The sequence below is a fragment of the Callionymus lyra genome, chromosome 1 (genome assembly GCF_982586985.1).
Source record: "Callionymus lyra chromosome 1, fCalLyr1.hap1.1, whole genome shotgun sequence".
Lineage (NCBI taxonomy): Eukaryota > Metazoa > Chordata > Actinopteri > Syngnathiformes > Callionymidae > Callionymus > Callionymus lyra.
In genome coordinates this window covers 37,111,830-37,128,436 of record NC_141818.1, presented here as the reverse complement: position 1 = coordinate 37,128,436, position 16,607 = coordinate 37,111,830, and the positions used below count along the sequence as shown (strand labels likewise).

The window sequence follows — 16,607 nt, the reverse complement described above, 5'->3', positions numbered from 1 at the left end:
CTCCTCTCTGGACACGAACATATTCCATTATTCGATTATTCCAATTTGTAGGTGAGGAAGTTTTTGGTCATAAGAAGTCAAATAAAAAACACGTAAAGAAAAAAACAGGATCTTAATGGTGTGAATTCCTTCAGCATTCACACAATAATAATTAAAAACATTTATTTTTCAATTATTGGAATTAGAATTCCAAACTCTTGAGTGTAAAGAAACACTTCTTTCATTTACTTATTTCAATTTTTAAATTCAATTTGATAAATAGAAATGACAATAATAATAATAGTAATAGTATTTATGATAATTAAATAATAAATTAAATAATAATAAAAAATAATCATAATAAATGTCGATTTTTAAGACTTAATTATTGGAAGAAAAAAAAAAAATTCAATTCAACTGAATGTAACATTTAAAATAAAAATATATTTTTAAAAAATGTAATGCTTAAGAAAAACAGAAAAAAAGGTTGTATGGTTGATCGTATGGTTTACTAAAAATCAAAGTAGACAAACGTTCATGTTGCTATGGCGACCTATAGTGAATCATGTAACACAAGTTAGAAATGGTCAACAATAGGAGTAAAAACAGGTGAAAACAATGAAGATCATTTTGCGAATGAAAAGAAAACATCCTGTTAATGATGCAGAATCTGAGGAAGCATAAGTGCAGCACAAAGTGCTGAAGCCGCATTAGAGGGTAGAGTCTCTAATGTACTCCAGACCCACATACACAAAAACAAACGCACACCATCCCATCAGTCTCTTACCCTGCTCGAGTCCAGATCCTGGGTCTTGACGCGGGGAGGAGGTATCATGCTGAACGTAGACGCAGTGGGGAGTAACCCTCCTCTTTTTCTTCCAGTGGACAAGAACAAGTCGCGGGACATCAAGGCCAGGTCGACGACAGGCAACAACAACAACATCGCTCTGGTTAGTAACAACAACAACCATCAGGCGTCGGACCAGGTAGGCTCGGCTTCGTGGTCACCTGGAGATCCAAACCTGCTGAACCATGTCCTTCTTCTCCAAGGCTGCGACTCATGTGACGCCGACGGTCACCGGCTCTAGCGGCGCGACTCCGGGCCTCCGGACGAAGGCGAAAAGCGCATCACGGTCGGCTCCGGAGACGGTGCCGAGCCCGCAGAATGTTTCCAAACCGGGCAAGGCTGCTGCTGCGGACAGGACTCTGGCGCCGGAACCCACGGTGGAGGCAGAGAAGAAGAACCAGGCGGTGGTTCAGCTGAAGCGGCTGCTGGTCCAGGGCAACAGGAGAGTGGAGGCGCTGGCTACAGTCGTGCAGCATCTCTTTCGTGAGGTAGGAGTAGAAAACAAATGCGTTTTTGGTATCCCTTGAGTTGTCCATGGGTCAAAGTGACCCGAGGGTTAGAAAACAAATGTGTTTTTGGTATCCCTTTTGTTGTCGGCGGGTCAAGGTGACCCGAGGGCTAGAAAACAAATGTTTTTGGTATCCATTGTGTTATCTATGGGTCAAGGTGACCCGAGGGCTGGAAAACAAATGTGTTTCTGGTATCCCTTGTGTTGTCTACGGATCAAGATGACTCAAGGCCTCGAAAACAAATGTGTTTTTGGTATCCCTTGTGCTGTCGACGGGTCAAGGTGACCCGAGGGCTGAAAGAAAATATATTTTTGGTATCCCTTGTGTTGTCTATGGGTCAAGATGACTCAAGGCCTAGAAAACAAATGTGTTTATGGTATCCCTTGTGTTGTCGGTGGGTCAAGGTCACCTGAGGGCTAGAAAACAAATGTGTTTTTTGGTATCCCTTGTGTTGTCGGTGGGTCAAGGTCACCTGAGGGCTAGAAAACAAATGTGTTTTTTGGTATCCCTTGTGTTGTCTGTGGGTCAAGGTGACCCGAGGTATTTAAAGCCTCAAATAACGGCTTGAAGTATATGTGAAATGGTTGAATTTTAAATTTCAAATGTTAAAATTTTAATCTAATTATTGAAATGTTTCGGGGTTTTTCTTTTTTTAGTCCAAGGTGTTTTTTATTGATATTCTTATTCCAAAAGATTTAATCCATATATGTTTTAATTCGTAGCCTTTTAAATTTATTATTTTCTGGTGGCACTATTTAATATATCAAATAAATATAGAATTTAGTATATTTATCTTTGATTTAAAATTCCTTCATATTGAAAATATTGTTCGCTTTTCTAATTTTATACCAAAATATTGGCACTATTCAAATTTAATGAAAAATTATTTTTTTGAATTATTAGAGTAACAATACCAAATTGCATATATAAAAACACTTGATTCATATTGAAATATTATATTTTCAATAATATATTTTATTCAATTATACATTCAAATGTATATATATATATATCATAAAATGAAACCTTGTTTTTATTAATTATATTAATACACAAATTATTGAATTTTAAATATTCACTTAAAAACAAGCTCAAGCTTTAAAATGAAAAATATCTCAATGCTTAAGAAAAACATCGGTAAACGAAAAGCTCGAGGGAATTTGATTGTTGAAAAAATGCAAAGCCAACAGCGCCATCTACTGATCTAATAAAATCCGGGCAATGCTTCATGAAGCTTCACCACACACTCACCTTCTTAAACAATAACTACTAAATAACTAAATCTATATGAGGTGTGTTTGTGGGTTCATGGTACCTCAAAGACGAGGGATGACGTCGACATGTTGGCACTTGTCTAAACATTTAAGATAAGGACAAACACCGGCGTTGGTCTCACCATCCTCTCCCTGAGGCGGATCACAACAACAACATGCTATAATTAAAGAATCAGCAGCAGTTGTTAGTGGTTGTGTCGCGGCGGTTCGACTACACCAGTGAGAAGACGAGGAGTGTCGGGTTCCACGCCCTCATCGTTACTCCGTTGCATTGTTACTTCATGCACGCAACACAACTGCATCACTAATCCATCTTTACAAACACTTTTCACACACACCTTTTTTTAACAGACCTCTAGGTGGCACTCTTGACTCGGGGTGTGTATTTTCAAGAATCCGCCGATACGATACCGGAGCAACGATACGATATATCGTCATACCGTAGCAACAAGAATATCTCTGTAGTGTTGTCGAGAACTTGACTGTATCTGTAGTGTTGTCGAGTACTTGACTGTATCTGTAGTGTTGTCGAGTACTTGACTGTATCTGTAGTGTTGTCGAGTACTTGACTGTATCTGTAGTGTTGTTGAGTACTCGACTGTATCTGTAGTGTTGTCGAGTACTCGACTGTATCTGTAGTGTTGTCGAGTACTCGACTGTATCTGTAGTGTTGTCGAGTACTCGACTGTATCTGTAGTGTTGTCGAGTACTTGACTGTATCTGTAGTGTTGTCGAGTACTTGACTGTATCTGTAGTGTTGTCGAGTACTCGACTGTATCTGTAGTGTTGTCGAGTACTTGACTGTATCTGTAGTGTTGTCGAGTACTTGACTGTATCTGTAGTGTTGTCGAGTACTCGACTGTATCTGTAGTGTTGTCGAGTACTTGACTGTATCTGTAGTGTTGTCAAGTACTCCACTGTATCTGTAGTGTTGTCGAGTACTTGACTGTATCTGTAGTGTTGTCGAGTACTTGACTATATTTGTAGTGTTGTCTAGTACTTGACTGTATCTGTAGTGTTGTCGAGTACTTGACTGTATCTGTAGTGTTGTCGAGTACTTGACTGTCTTTGTAGTGTTGTCGAGTACTTGACTGTATCTGTAGTGTTGTCGAGTACTTGACTGTATCTGTAGTGTTGTCGAGTACTTGACTGTATTTGTAGTGTTGTCGAGTACTTGACTGTATTTGTAGTGTTGTCGAGTACTTGACTGTATCTGTAGTGTTGTCAAGTACTCGACTGTATCTGTAGTGTAGTCGAGTACTTGACTGTATCTGTAGTGTTGTCGAGTACTTGACTGTATTTGTAGTGTTGTCAAGTACTCGACTGTATCTGTAGTGTTGTCGAGTACTTGACTGTATCTGTAGTGTTGTCGAGTACTTGACTGTATTTGTAGTGTTGTCGAGTACTCGACTGTATCTGTAGTGTTGTCCACTCTTGATGAAGTCGTTACTGCTTCCATTTGTTTCCAAACATGAGCCAACTGTATCCTCTCGTCCTCAGTCATCGTCAGGATCTCACAGCTTTTAATTGGTTCAAGACGCAGAGGACGTTATGACTGCTGCCATCTATTTTTATCTTTTATTTGTATTATTATTTGTTCAGTTCTGTGTTATCTTGACCTTTAAAGTATATATTTTATTGAGTATTGTTTTGATTGTTTAAGCGCTTTGTGACCCTGGTCTGGAAAAGCGCTATATAAACATAAATTACTTACTTACTTATCTATCGGCTGGAAATGTAATCGCGACACAAAAATGAACAAGCTGCGTGAATATTTAAATGTTAATTGTAAATAAATAATAACGTATATTTTTTTTTACATTTTTATACACACATGAGTGACATATAAACCATGAACTGATGGAAATAAAGATTTAAAAAACAGAAAAACCAAAACGTCAATATTTCCTTCCACTCGTGATGCGCTCGATAGAAAGAGAGGATGCTGGGAGAAGAATCTCTCGCATTCCTCCATCAGCTGGTTTCCAGGCAGGCGGGGGGAGGGAGGGCGAGTGTGGGGGAGGTGGGCAGGTATCAGGGGGAGGAGCTCACACACACACACTCTCACACACTCTCACATCCACACCACATGTGTTTTCACAGCAATGGAGTGTGTGGTTCGTCTCTAACGCGGGTCAGTCTAGAGTGTGTGTGTGTCTGTGTGTGTGTGTGTGTGTCGACTGCAACATGGGCTCCTCGGCCAGCAAGACCCACCGCAGGAGCCTTTATCTACACAAGAAGAAACGTAAGGTGTGTGAGCTGATCCTCTGTGCCGATACTTTTGTGTAGCTGATGATGTACACACACACACACACTCGGTTTTGAGAAAGTTTAGTGGAACAAATGTTTTTGTTGCTTCTCAGTGTCGAGGTCGTGCCTTCACTGACCCGCACAACAGATGGACTTTATGGCTGTGTGTAGTTGGTGCACGTGTACTCTGTGTGTGTGTGTGTGTGCCTGTGTACTTGTGTGTCTGTGCGGCATGAGTAATTTATTTTGTGTGTTCTTGTGTATCTGTATTTCCATGTGTAGTTTATTTGTGTGTGTATGTGCTTTTGTACTTGTGTGTCTGTGCGGCATGAGTAGTTTATTTTGTGTGTTCTTGTGTATCTGTATTTCCATGTGTAGTTTATTTGTGTGTGTATGTGCTTTTGTACTTGTGTGTCTGTGCGGCATGAGTAGTTTATTTTGTGTATTCTTGTGTATCTGTATTTCCATGTGTAGTTTATTTGTGTGTGTGTGTGCTTTTGTACTTGTGTGTCTGTGCGGCATGAGTAGTTTATTTTGTGTATTCTTGTGTATCTGTATTTCCATGTGTAGTTTATTTGTGTGTGTGTGTGCTTTTGTACTTGTGTGTCTGTGCGGCATGAGTAGTTTATTCTGTGTGTTCTTGTGTATCTGTATTTCCATGTGTAGTTTATTTGTGTGTGTGTACTTGTGTGTCTGTGTGTTGAATTGCGTTTGTGTGTTTATAGTGTTTATGTGTGTCTCAGTGTGTAGTTGCATTTGTGTGTAGTTTTTGTGTATATGTACAGTATACTTGTGTGTGTGTGTGTAGCTTTATTTACTTGTGTGTGTATTATCGTGTGTGTGTATGGATGAGAGTTGTGTGTTTATGTTCTTGTAGTTGCTTTTTGTCTATTTTGTGTGTGTGTAGTTTTTGTGCGTATGTATATAATATGTGTGTTGTTTCTTGTGTGTGCCCTGCGGGGTGTACACACTTGTGTGAGTGTGTATGTATGGGAATGTCTGATTGCGTGTATGAGTTGTGAGTTTGTGCCAAAGCGTCAATTTCTGAGCGTGTGTGTATCAGTGTGTTTGTGATTGAAAGTTTTTTTAGTGTGTATATGAATGTGTGTTTGTTGTGTCTGTTTGATTGTGTATGTGTGTATGTATGTACCGAATTGTGTGTATGTGTGCCGGAGTATCTATCTGTGAATGTGTGTGTATTAGTGTGCTTGTGACTGTGTGTTTGTGTGATTGACAGCGTGTGTGTTTGTGTGATTGACAGCTTGTGTGTGTGCATGCGTGCGTGTGTGTGTGTGTGTGTGTGTGTGTGTGTGTGTGTGTGTGTGTGTGTGTGTGTGTGTGTGTGTGTGTGTGTGTGTGTGTGTGTGTGTGTGTGTGTGTGTGTGTGTGTGTGTGTGTGTGTGTGTGTGTGTGTGTGTGTGTGTGTGATTGACAGCGTGTGTGTGATTGATTGAAACGGAGCAGGCAGCAGCACGAGCATAAATGCTTGTGTGACGGTCGATTCCTTCTTGTCTCTGTTTTGTCAGTGTGTTGTGTTAAGTGTTAATTTGTCCGATCATAGGTTGGAATGTGTTGTGTACTTTGACACCGACAATTACACAATAATGTCTTCTGCCAGGTAAGCAGAAGCACTACAGCTAGTTTGTTATTGTTGTGTAACGTGTTTGATAAAACACAACTGTGTTGCCTTTAACAACCAAAATGCAAGATATTATTTGTATTTAAAGAAATAAATGTTGTTTTAAATGTATATATAATTATTTGTGTATGTTTTGAGGCTAATGTGGAAACATCTTTACAAATATCTCAACACAATAGTTTCTTTCAAAGGTACACACACATGCATATTATACGTGTAACTTCAAGCTCTGACTGGAAGGATTGTGTACTTGTTGTCCGGCAGCACGAGGAGGCTCTGAAGCAGAAGAAGGAGTTGAGTCTGCAGCTGATCAACCTCCGCGACGAGCTCGGTGAGAAAACTGCGTCTGTTTTTTTTCTAGCTTCTTGTCAAGAACGATTCTGGATTCACGAACGTTTTCAACACGAGGAATGTCGACTTCACACTTCCAGACATGTAGCGACGAAGCTTCGTGAAGCATCGTCCCACTAGACGGCGCTCCTGTCATCATAATCTTTGGGGTTTTTTTAAGCAACTATTTCAATAAAACCTCCCGTCATTTTAAGGCCGAAAATTGGCGAAGCTTCGTCAAAAAACCACATGTGATTAATGGACAATATTGAGAAATGAAGCTGAAACATGTGTCATAAATATGTTGTTACAAATATATTTTAACATTTTGTCAGCCACTTTTATTATTAAACTGAATATGTATTGGTCAGTTTTGAGTATTTGAACTTCAGTCGTAGCTTACAGTAAACACTAAAAGAAACCATACATGGTTCATTGACAAGACAAGAGATAACATCCTCACTCAGTGTTCCAGCAACTAATCTTTTCTTTTTGCTGCTTTTTTTGAACTTTGACTTCACGCACCAAGCTGTGGAAAGTGTGAAGATCCCATGACACACACACACACACACACACATGGCCAACAGGAACAACCTGTCCCCTGGTTCTCACCTTCATCTTATCCAAGGTGGGGTGGAAAAGTAACACGTGGACTAAAGAAGTCGGCAACAGGTTCCGGCAACATTCCTCCATCCCCTGAAACCAGACATTGACCTTTTGAATCACACTTTTCACTTCCTACCGTTAGTTAACCTGCTTGTTCAGCAGTTAAAACACAGTTCCCACTTTAAAAAACAATATATATATATATTGTATTAAAATAAACGTGAGTAGATCAAATTTTAGAAATTTCACAAGGGTCGTTTTCAAGCGGGAAAGAGGAGGAAAAACCACGTATACGAGGGAGAATATGTCTCAGCTGTCGCCGCCTTGTGTCGACACCTGGCAGCTGCTCACGCTTCGACAAAAGCTGCTACTGTGGTTCGGCGACAGCGGTGTGAGGTTGTGTTCTGTTTTTGTAATTGTTTCTCACACTTGAGGGGGTGACCCTCGCCTGTTTTTTTTCTGGTGACGGGAAACTTTGAGAGCGCCATCTAGTGGGCTCTGAAAATGATGCTTCATCAGCGCGTCGCTAGTGTTTTCCAGACAAAACGGGACTGAAGATGTTTTATTTCCAATTGTTTAAAATCCTGTACATTAATATGTTTCTGTGAAGGATTTTAAACTTGTTTTTCTTACGTGTTAACTTGCAGCCTTTCTATAGATACTCACCACTTCCTTTATAGTCTCTTATTTAGACAGAAATACACATATTTATTCACTCCTGCTGGTAGAAACGAATGTATATATATATGTATAGTCTGATTTGCTACATCAATTGATTTTAATTAAAAAGTTGAACATTTTTCTCTGCTGTTTGTAGGTGAGAAAACAATACACGAAATTGTTTAATTATAAGAAACATTTTTTATTTGTTCAGGCTTTTCCTTGATTTTCTGGAAATCCTGTGTTATTCTCTTTGTTATCTTGACCTTTTAAGTATATATTTTATTGAGTATTATTTTGATTGTTTAAGCGCTTTGTGACCCTGGTCTGGAAAAGCACTCTATATATAAATTACTTACTTATATATATGGATTATAGTGAATTAAACTCACGTATTTTCTATATTTTTAAGCTTTTTTTTTTTTAAGTTAACGTGTATCAGCACATGAGTGATAAATGACTTAAACTCAACCAATTCACAGCATGAAAAGGACTTAAAAAAAATTAAAAACTGAACTCGTCAGCCTTGAGAACCAACACTAAGTGGAAAATTCCTCAAGTTCAAATCCAAGAGTGTCGTGGGACGTTGACTCAAAGCAAGCACAAGCTTGTGAGACCCAAAAAACGATGGGACGATAGGAACGAATCCAGCTTCCAGGCGTACGTTTAATCGGCTTCGTCGCGTGTCTTTGATGAAAGTCATCAAGCAGGAATGCGGTCGTCATGGTAACCGCTGCACTGTAAATGTGTTCGTCGTCACCTCCTGAGACGCCGACGCCTCCAGACTTCTCCGTCATCATTTCATTCCTGCTCTGGAATTAGATCGAGTCACCAGTAAAAAATGACTTTTCGTCCAATGGCAACCGTGAATAATACTGTAATACTTATTATACTTAACACTAATTGTTGTCTCACGGTTGTGTGTTTCCTCCGCAGTGGTGTCATCCCAGTGCTGCGAGCGCCTGCATAAGGAAAAGGAGGAAGTCCAGGTCAGTTTGAAGGAAACCCTGAGGAAGCTGCAGGAGCAGCACAAGGAGGACCTGGTGCAGCTGGAGAGCAGGTATGTCCTGGTGTAAAAGTTTCATGGCCACTAGATGGCAGTGGCGGAGCTTCATGAAGCATGTTTTGCAGCTCAATGTACGAATCTGTTGATGTTAGGTTTCATTGAGACGCTCAAATTTTAGCGAGTCAAGAGCGCCATCTAGTGGGCTCCTACAATAATCACTTGAAATCTGAGATTTTTAGAAAATGACGACACTGTATCATCAACCCTCATCACTGTCCTCTGGATGAAGGTGTAATATGTGTTTGGTCTTCCAGGTTGAGGAACTTCTACCAGGCAGAATGGGACAAGGTTCACGAGTCCTATCAGGAGGAGGCAGACAAGTGTCGCGTTATAGTGGAAAAGCAGGTCAGATGTCACTTATGTTTGCCATCTTTTTTGACCATTAGTCCAGGGAGGCTCCTGACTATGAAGCCTCAGAGCCTCGCGGAGTATTACTATGTTGCCTAACAGAGCAATACCATGTAGCCTAGCAGAGTTATAGTATGTAGCCTAGCAGAGTAATACTACGAAGCCTAGCAGAATAATACTATGTAGCCTAACAGATTAATACTATGAAGCCTGGCAGAGTAATACTACGTAGCCTAGCAGAGTAATACTATGTAGCCTAGCAGAGTAATACTACTTAACCTAGCAGACTAATACTACGTAGCCTAGCAGAGTAATAATACATAGCCTGGCAGAGTAATATATCAGAGCCTAGCGGAATAATACTACAGAGCCTAACGGAACTACGTAGCCTAGCAGAATAATACTACTGAGCCTAGCAGAGTTATACTATGTAGCTTAACAGAGTAATACTACTGAGCCTAGCAGAGAATTACTACGAAGCCTAGCAGAGTAATACTATGTAGCCTAACAGAGTAATACTATGTAGTCTAGCAGAGTAATACTACTGAGCCTAGCAGAGTTATACTATGTAGCCTAACAGAGTAATACTATGTAGTCTAGCAGAGTTATACTATGTAGCCTAGCAGAGTAATACTACTAAGCCTAGCAGAATAATACTACGTAGTCTAGCAGAGTAATACTACATAGCCGAGCAGAGTTATACTACTTAACCTAGCAGACTAATACTACGTAGCCACGCAGAGTAATACTACGTAGCCTAGCGGAGTAATATTTCAGAGCCTAACAGAACTACGTAGCCTAGCAGAATAATACTAGGTAGCCTAGCAGAGTAATAATACATAGCCTGGCAGAGTAATAATACATAGCCTAGTAGAGTAATACTACGTAGCTTAGCAGAGTAATACTATGTAGCCTAGCAGAGTAATACTACGTAGCCTAGCAGAGTAATACTACGTAGCCTAGCAGAGTAATAATACATAGCCTGGCAGAGTTATAATACATAGCCTAGTTGAGTAATACTACGCAGCTTAGCAGAGTGATACTATGTAGCCTAGCAGAATAATATTTCATAGCATAGCAGAATAATACTGGGATTGTAAAATAATACTATGCCTGTTCGGCTTCTTAGTTTATTAAAGTGAAACTGATACATATTGACAGAACTTTGAGTATCTGTAACCCCTAAAACTGGTTTGTGGTCCCTACAACCAGAAAGGCAACCGGATTATGACTTGACTCTGTCGATGTTTTTTGGAAAATATAGATTTTAAGAGTGTCTTATGGTCCAAAAATACAGTTTGTTGCTCACGAAAGTGTATTATAATTTAATTTTATAGTAACTTTTCATGGTTCTGATGGTTACATCAAGAGAAACATCTTCAGAAATGTGATCTTCTGCAGGTGGATGACATGAGGAGTCACTATAGAGCAGAGTTGACCAGTCAGGAGGAGGCTCACAGCCAGAAGATGGAGGACATCCGACAGCAGCACCAGAGGTCCACTCAAGGTGAGTCCACTGGTCCAACACCTACACAAGAGTGACCTGATGAACCTTCTCGTTACCTTCAGAGCTGAACATCACTCACCAGAACCAGCTGCAGAACATGCAGAAGAACCTCCGGGAAACGGAGGCTTCCTTTTCAGTGAGTCCGAGTACAACGCTTGTGCGTTTTCTCTCTTTGTGCGCATGTTTATAAAGTGGGTTTGTGACCCGCACCAGGAGCAGATCTCAGAGCTGTCGGCCGAGAGAACGTCACTTCTGGAAAGGCTGCAGGAGGAGGAGGAGTGGAGGAGGACGATACTCTCCGACAAGAACCTGGTCAGTGGTCAAACTTAGAGCCGACTCTATGTCTGGAAGCCGCTCTGATGTCACGACTCTGGTTCTCCACTAGGACCCGCACACGGTGTACCTGCGGCAGGAGCTGGACAGTCTGAAGGTGGTTCTGGAGTTGAAGAACGAGCAGCTGCACGTGAAGGAGAAGAGGCTGCTGGAGATGGACAAACTGGTGCGTGGGACTCCCACAGCGGATGACCAATGAAAACACAAATAAATACTCTCTTTGCGTCTTAGGTGGAGACCAACGTCAAACTGGAGGAGTGTTTCAAGAAGGTGCAGCAGGAGAACGAGGACTACAAGGCCCGGATGGACAAACACGCAGCTCTGTCTAAGTAAGTGACAAAATCGAACTCTGATTCTTGTTCCGGTCGGGTTTTCTCACAAAACCACGTTCTCCGTCTCCCCCTACAGGCAGCTGTCGAGCGAGCAGGTCAAGCTTCAGCAAACGCTGCAGAAGGAGTCAAAGGTCAACAAGCGCCTGTCCATGGAGAACGAAGAGCTACTTTGGAAACTGCACAACGGCGACCTGTTCCCCGCAAGTCCTCGCCGCCTCTCGCCCACGTCACCTTTCGCCTCGCCCCGGAACTCTGCCTCCTTCCCCACCGCAGCGCCGGTGTCCCCCAGATAGCCCCCCCCCACGACAGGTGGTCTTTCGTGGGAGTCCCAAAAACAAAAACCACACGAGTATTCGTTCTACAGTGTTATATGGGTCGTCTCTCGTCAGAGGAGCAGGAGAGACGACCGCCAATCAAATCATCTCACGGCTGTCATTGGCCCGTCGGGTCAGAGGTCACGGACCTTCACGTGGAGGATATATTTAAGCCTTTTGCTCCCGAGCGGACGGTGTTCCTTCCCTGTGGAATGTATCGACCCTGGAACTTGTTAAGACCAAACACACGAGCTAACCAAACAGACGATATGGGCTCAACCCGGTTAAAAAAAAAAAAAAGAACTGCTGAGCAGAGCTTTTTTTTTTCTTGTGGAGCCAAACTTTCTAAGTAGAATAATGATCTACTGTTCTCGAAGAACGATGCTTCACGAAGCTTCATCGGCAACGTTTCAACCTGGAGGGATGAACAAAAGTGCATTAAAAACCATATATGGAGGTTGAAAACAAATGTGTGGATTAAAGTTTTGTTGTAAATATTTTTGTAACTTTTTTTTTTCCGTTGCCAAAAGTCAAATTAAAGTGCGAACGTTAAAGCTTCTCTGTTATAGTAGTGATGTGTCGGTGAAGCTTCGTGAGGCGTCGTCCTCATTTTGCAATCTCAGTTGATGACGCTGTCGTTTTAAGGATTATGGGAGGTTTTTCTTAAGATGAGGCGCCATCTTGTGGGCTCTGAAAGTGAGGCTTCGCGATGCTTCATTAGCCAAGATACCACAGTTCCTTAAACTGTTTTCAAAGTCAGATTCTATTTTGATAGAAGATGAAATATGTAGTTAATATGTCTTTATATACCCTTCCCCTCGTGTTCTCAATCTATTAGAATACATACAAACACAGGTTTGAGCTTCATTTGTTTTTATTTCAATTTCAATTCTATCAAAGAAAAAAAACCGGTCGTGGTCGGCTGAGGTCACACGGAGACGACGGCCGGCTGATGTCCCACATCGGCGGCTCGTACCATCATGACCACGGACTTGATGGAGTACCAAAGGCCGTGCCACGTGTACCAAACCACCCCGTCGTCGGTCATCGCCTGGTACGGCCCCTTGTAGTAGTGGCCGTTCAGGTTCCCGGAGTCGCACCTGTCAGGAGGTCACATGGTGTGAGGACAGGAAGCTGATGACGAACAGGGGGAAATAAAAGAGTCCCACCTGCTGAACCACCATCCTGAGCTGCTGTGACGGATACACTGCGGGTCCTGGTCGGCGCCGTCATTGTTCAGATGGTCGTAGGTGCTGAACTTGATCCCGTCTCCGGCAATATTAGTCATGGCGTCGCCCGCGTTCCCGTTGTACTGCCCCAGATGCATCTGGTACTGGTCCTTGAGGAGCAAGCGTGGGAAAATACTCAAGAGCGACGTCACAGGCGCCGCTAGTCTAAATAAAACGCCGGTGTTTTGAGAGAAGGACGCAAGGGCGGCGAAAACACGGCAGAGTTTACCTTCTCGTCGCCGACCCGAAAGTTCTTGTACTCCGCGAAGCTCTGGTTCCCCGCGAAGTCCTCCATCTCGATGCGCATGTCGTAGTTTCCTGTCGGACACGAGACTTTAGAGCAGGCGTGGGCAATTAAATGTCCTCCGGGGCCACATTATATACTGTGATTATTGTGAGGGGCCATCAATCCAAAGGAGAGGAGCGAAGAGCTAAAATATGACAGAAAAACTTTGAAAAAACAAAGCAAGTAAGAAAAGTAAAGAAAGAAATATCAGCATAAAATAAACCTGGCTTTGTCAAAACTCTTTTATAAACCTTTCTAGTAAAAGAAACTGATGGGAAAATAAATCTTCTTCTCTAAGTAAAAGCAAAAAATATATATATATATTTAGAGTTAATACAATAATAAACTCAATATTAAATTGTAAGCTGTTGGAAATAATGTCTATGTTCTACTCTGACCTCTTGAGGGCCGCATGAATACAGTCAAAGGGCCACATGTGGCCCCCGGGCCGCACTTTGCCCAGGTGTGCTTTAGAGCCTCTCGGACACACACACGCCATCGCTGGGCTACCTTGAGACGTGAGATGATGGAGCGGGTCGTTGCCGAGCCAGAACTCTCCGTCGGGTGAGAAGAAGTCTCCGAAGCCATGTTTGTACTCGACCCACGCCCTGCACAGACGCTCACAATGGTATGGGTGGTCTCTGAGGCGAGGCGGGGGGCCTTCAACACGCACCTGTCGAAGTCCTCGGTGCCGTCCCTCCTGCGTTGGAACACCGTCCAGCCTCCGCCGTTGTTCATGTCGCAGTAAACGTTCAGAGCCGTCGGAGATTTGTCCGGTCGGATGGCGTACAGACCACTGGCCACGTTCCCGTCCCCGAAGACCTCGGAGCAGTCTGAGGGCACGAAGGACACTTTCTTTAGATTAGATTATCTTCCCTCGGGGGGGAATACTCTTTACACTTGCACGTGTCTGTGTGCGTCACCTCTGTAATGGTTGTCGGGGCCCAGGAAGGTGTTCGGGAGCTTCTGCAGCAGCTGGGACTGGCTGTTGTGGAACTCCAGGATGTACCTCTGTTGGTCACTGATCACATTCTTCAAGGACCTGACCTCGGCTTCCAGATTGACCACCGTCTCCTCACATGGCAGCGGGGCCTTCAAACATGTGACAAAGTATAGAAAGCAACGCACTTTTAGTTATACCGATATTGTGACCCCAAAAATGACCCAAAAGAAAAAATGAAAAAATAACTGGGGTTTTCTAAAAACAATTAAGAGTTGGAAAAACTTACCGCCACAGAAAGAGCCAGCTGGAGTAGGAGAACCACAAAAGACTTCTGCATTGTCAGGATGGAAGGATGGTGTGACCTGGACGCCTCGCGCACAACTTCTGCCGCCACAGGACTTCACGTTCACATGTCTTTCTGCAGACGCCCTCTAGCGGAGAAGCGCAGGTTTGTCGTGACGTTCAAGTTGACTCTCGCTGAATCTTTGTTCGTTTTATTGTCATTCTGCTGACGATAGGAAGTGAAAAGTCAGTTTAAACATAATCTTAAAACAAATTAACGAAATTGTAAAAGTAATTCAATACATTTTTTAACAAAAATATAACGTTTTTACGGTTTGAATTGTCAGTTTGTAACTACATAAACTTGATTAATCATTTTACAAAGGAAATTCATATTTTTGTTCACATACCTATTATTTATTATGTTTTAATATCAAGGCTCAGTCATTTAATTATTTTCTAAGAAAAAAAACAAACAAACGGGAAATGATAACAGAGCAGCAGAAAAGCGCAAATGTTTTAAAATAGCTGGAGCGGGAAGTCTGGGATAAGATGAATAAGACGAGATTTCTGATGACGTATAATGAAGTCGACAGAAAGTCCCACGCTTTCATTATTTTGAATGTGCGACACAAATCTTGATAATTAGAAAAATAAAGTGTGTTTCCCCTCTGGGGATGAATAAAGCCTTTCTATTTCTGATGGTTTTCTGCATCTGGACTCGGGTGCAAGTCCCGATTTTATTGTTTTGCCTCTTCTAAATAAAAACCATAAGTATTCATTTGAGTTGAAAAGAACTAAAGAATCAATTTTAATTGTAAAGAAAAGTTGTCTAATAGTAAACCAAAAGAAATAAAAACTCGACTCCGGTGGGACTCGAACCCACAACCTTTGAATCACTCCTCAAGCGATTGACTAGAAGTCCAACGCGCTATCCATTGCGCCACGGAGCCACCTGTTGAATGAGGGTAAGATCCGGTTCTTAGCGTTTGCCTCTGAATTCCTCGACTAAATATTTTTCTAATTATCAAGATTTGTGTCGCACATTCAAAATAATGAAAGCGTGGGACTTTCTGTCGACTTCATTATACGTCATCAGAAATCTCGTCTTATTCATCTTATCCCAGACTTCCCGCTCCAGCTATTTTAAAACATTTGCGCTTTTCTGCTGCTCTGTTATCATTTCCCGTTTGTTTTTTTTTTACTTAGAAAATAATTAAATTACAGTTGTTTAAATAATTTAAGTACTGACTTATGACGTTATTTTTGCTTAGAAAGCTGTGCACAATGTATTTTATTATAAAAAATATACCTTAATAGTTGACAAAGATCTGACTTTACTTTCATTCTCAGTAGGTTTTGAAGTATAAGTGAACAAAGTTTCATGTATTTTTTAATGTTGAAATATTGTTTTATTGTCAATTAAGTACAGTGTATTGATGTCACTGTTAATCAAGTACAATTTATGTATATTCTTATAAAAAAAACGTAATAGTTGATTTCATCTAAATGTTTTGGAAAATAGACTGAATCATTTCCAATGATGCATGAACAGCGGCTTCTTCCATTTACTTTTTATTTAATAAAAATTGTTACAGTAAGACGTATCTTCGCTGATATAAGAACATTAGTTCTTCCCTGATATAAGTACAACATTAATTCTTCGCTGATATAAGATCAACATTAGTTCTTCCCTGATATAAGTACAACATTAATTCTTCGCTGATATAAGAACAACATTAGTTCTTCACTGATATAAGAACAACATTAGTTCTTCACTGATATAAGAACAACATTAGTTCTTCACTGATATAAGAACAACATTAGTTCTTCGCTGATATAAGAACAACATTAGTTCTTCGCTGATATAAGA

The 16,607-nt window shown here is 41.4% G+C and overlaps 2 protein-coding genes and 1 non-coding gene across 5 annotated transcripts in view; 1 reads left to right on the top strand and 2 right to left on the bottom strand.

Moving 5' to 3' along the window:
• LOC148089363 (uncharacterized) overlaps nt 1-12,552 on the top strand; it is a 31,120-nt gene extending 18,568 nt beyond the window's left edge. For all 3 annotated transcript variants that reach the window (XM_087806147.1, XM_087806131.1, XM_087806139.1), the window contains 11 exons: nt 862-965; nt 1,030-1,314; nt 6,763-6,829; nt 9,031-9,154; nt 9,415-9,505; nt 10,910-11,015; nt 11,078-11,151; nt 11,229-11,327; nt 11,401-11,514; nt 11,580-11,677; nt 11,757-12,552. In XM_087806147.1, the coding sequence (XP_087662273.1) occupies nt 862-965; nt 1,030-1,314; nt 6,763-6,829; nt 9,031-9,154; nt 9,415-9,505; nt 10,910-11,015; nt 11,078-11,151; nt 11,229-11,327; nt 11,401-11,514; nt 11,580-11,677; nt 11,757-11,973 (1,379 nt within the window). In that variant the 3' untranslated portion in view covers nt 11,974-12,552. The remainder of the gene's footprint in view (nt 1-861; nt 966-1,029; nt 1,315-6,762; nt 6,830-9,030; nt 9,155-9,414; nt 9,506-10,909; nt 11,016-11,077; nt 11,152-11,228; nt 11,328-11,400; nt 11,515-11,579; nt 11,678-11,756) is intronic.
• A 370-nt stretch (nt 12,553-12,922) lies between these two features.
• On the bottom strand, nt 12,923-14,817 carry LOC148089362 (fibrinogen-like protein 1). Its single transcript, XM_087785964.1, has 7 exons — nt 14,739-14,817; nt 14,433-14,601; nt 14,183-14,342; nt 14,020-14,117; nt 13,453-13,541; nt 13,164-13,333; nt 12,923-13,094 (listed from the first exon to the last, which is right to left on the bottom strand). Exons 1-7 carry the CDS (start codon nt 14,787-14,789, stop codon nt 12,923-12,925), a joined length of 909 nt encoding a protein of 302 aa, XP_087642090.1. The 5' UTR covers nt 14,790-14,817.
• A 778-nt stretch (nt 14,818-15,595) lies between these two features.
• On the bottom strand, nt 15,596-15,687 carry trnar-ucu (transfer RNA arginine (anticodon UCU)). Its single transcript is given in 2 exon segments — nt 15,596-15,631; nt 15,651-15,687. It is a non-coding gene; the product is annotated as a tRNA-Arg (tRNA).
• Nucleotides 15,688-16,607: the final 920 nt, after the last annotated feature.

Coding starts and splice junctions, on each gene's coding strand:
- LOC148089362 (XM_087785964.1), bottom strand. CDS start 14,789: ATGCAGAAGTCTTTTGTGGTTCTCCTACTCCAGCTGGCTCTTTCTGTG. Junction 14,118..14,182: donor GGCACCGAGGACTTCGACAG/GTGCGTGTTGAA, acceptor GCGTCTGTGCAG/GGCGTGGGTCGAGTACAAAC. Junction 13,334..13,452: donor TTCGGGTCGGCGACGAGAAG/GTAAACTCTGCC, acceptor TTGCTCCTCAAG/GACCAGTACCAGATGCATCT.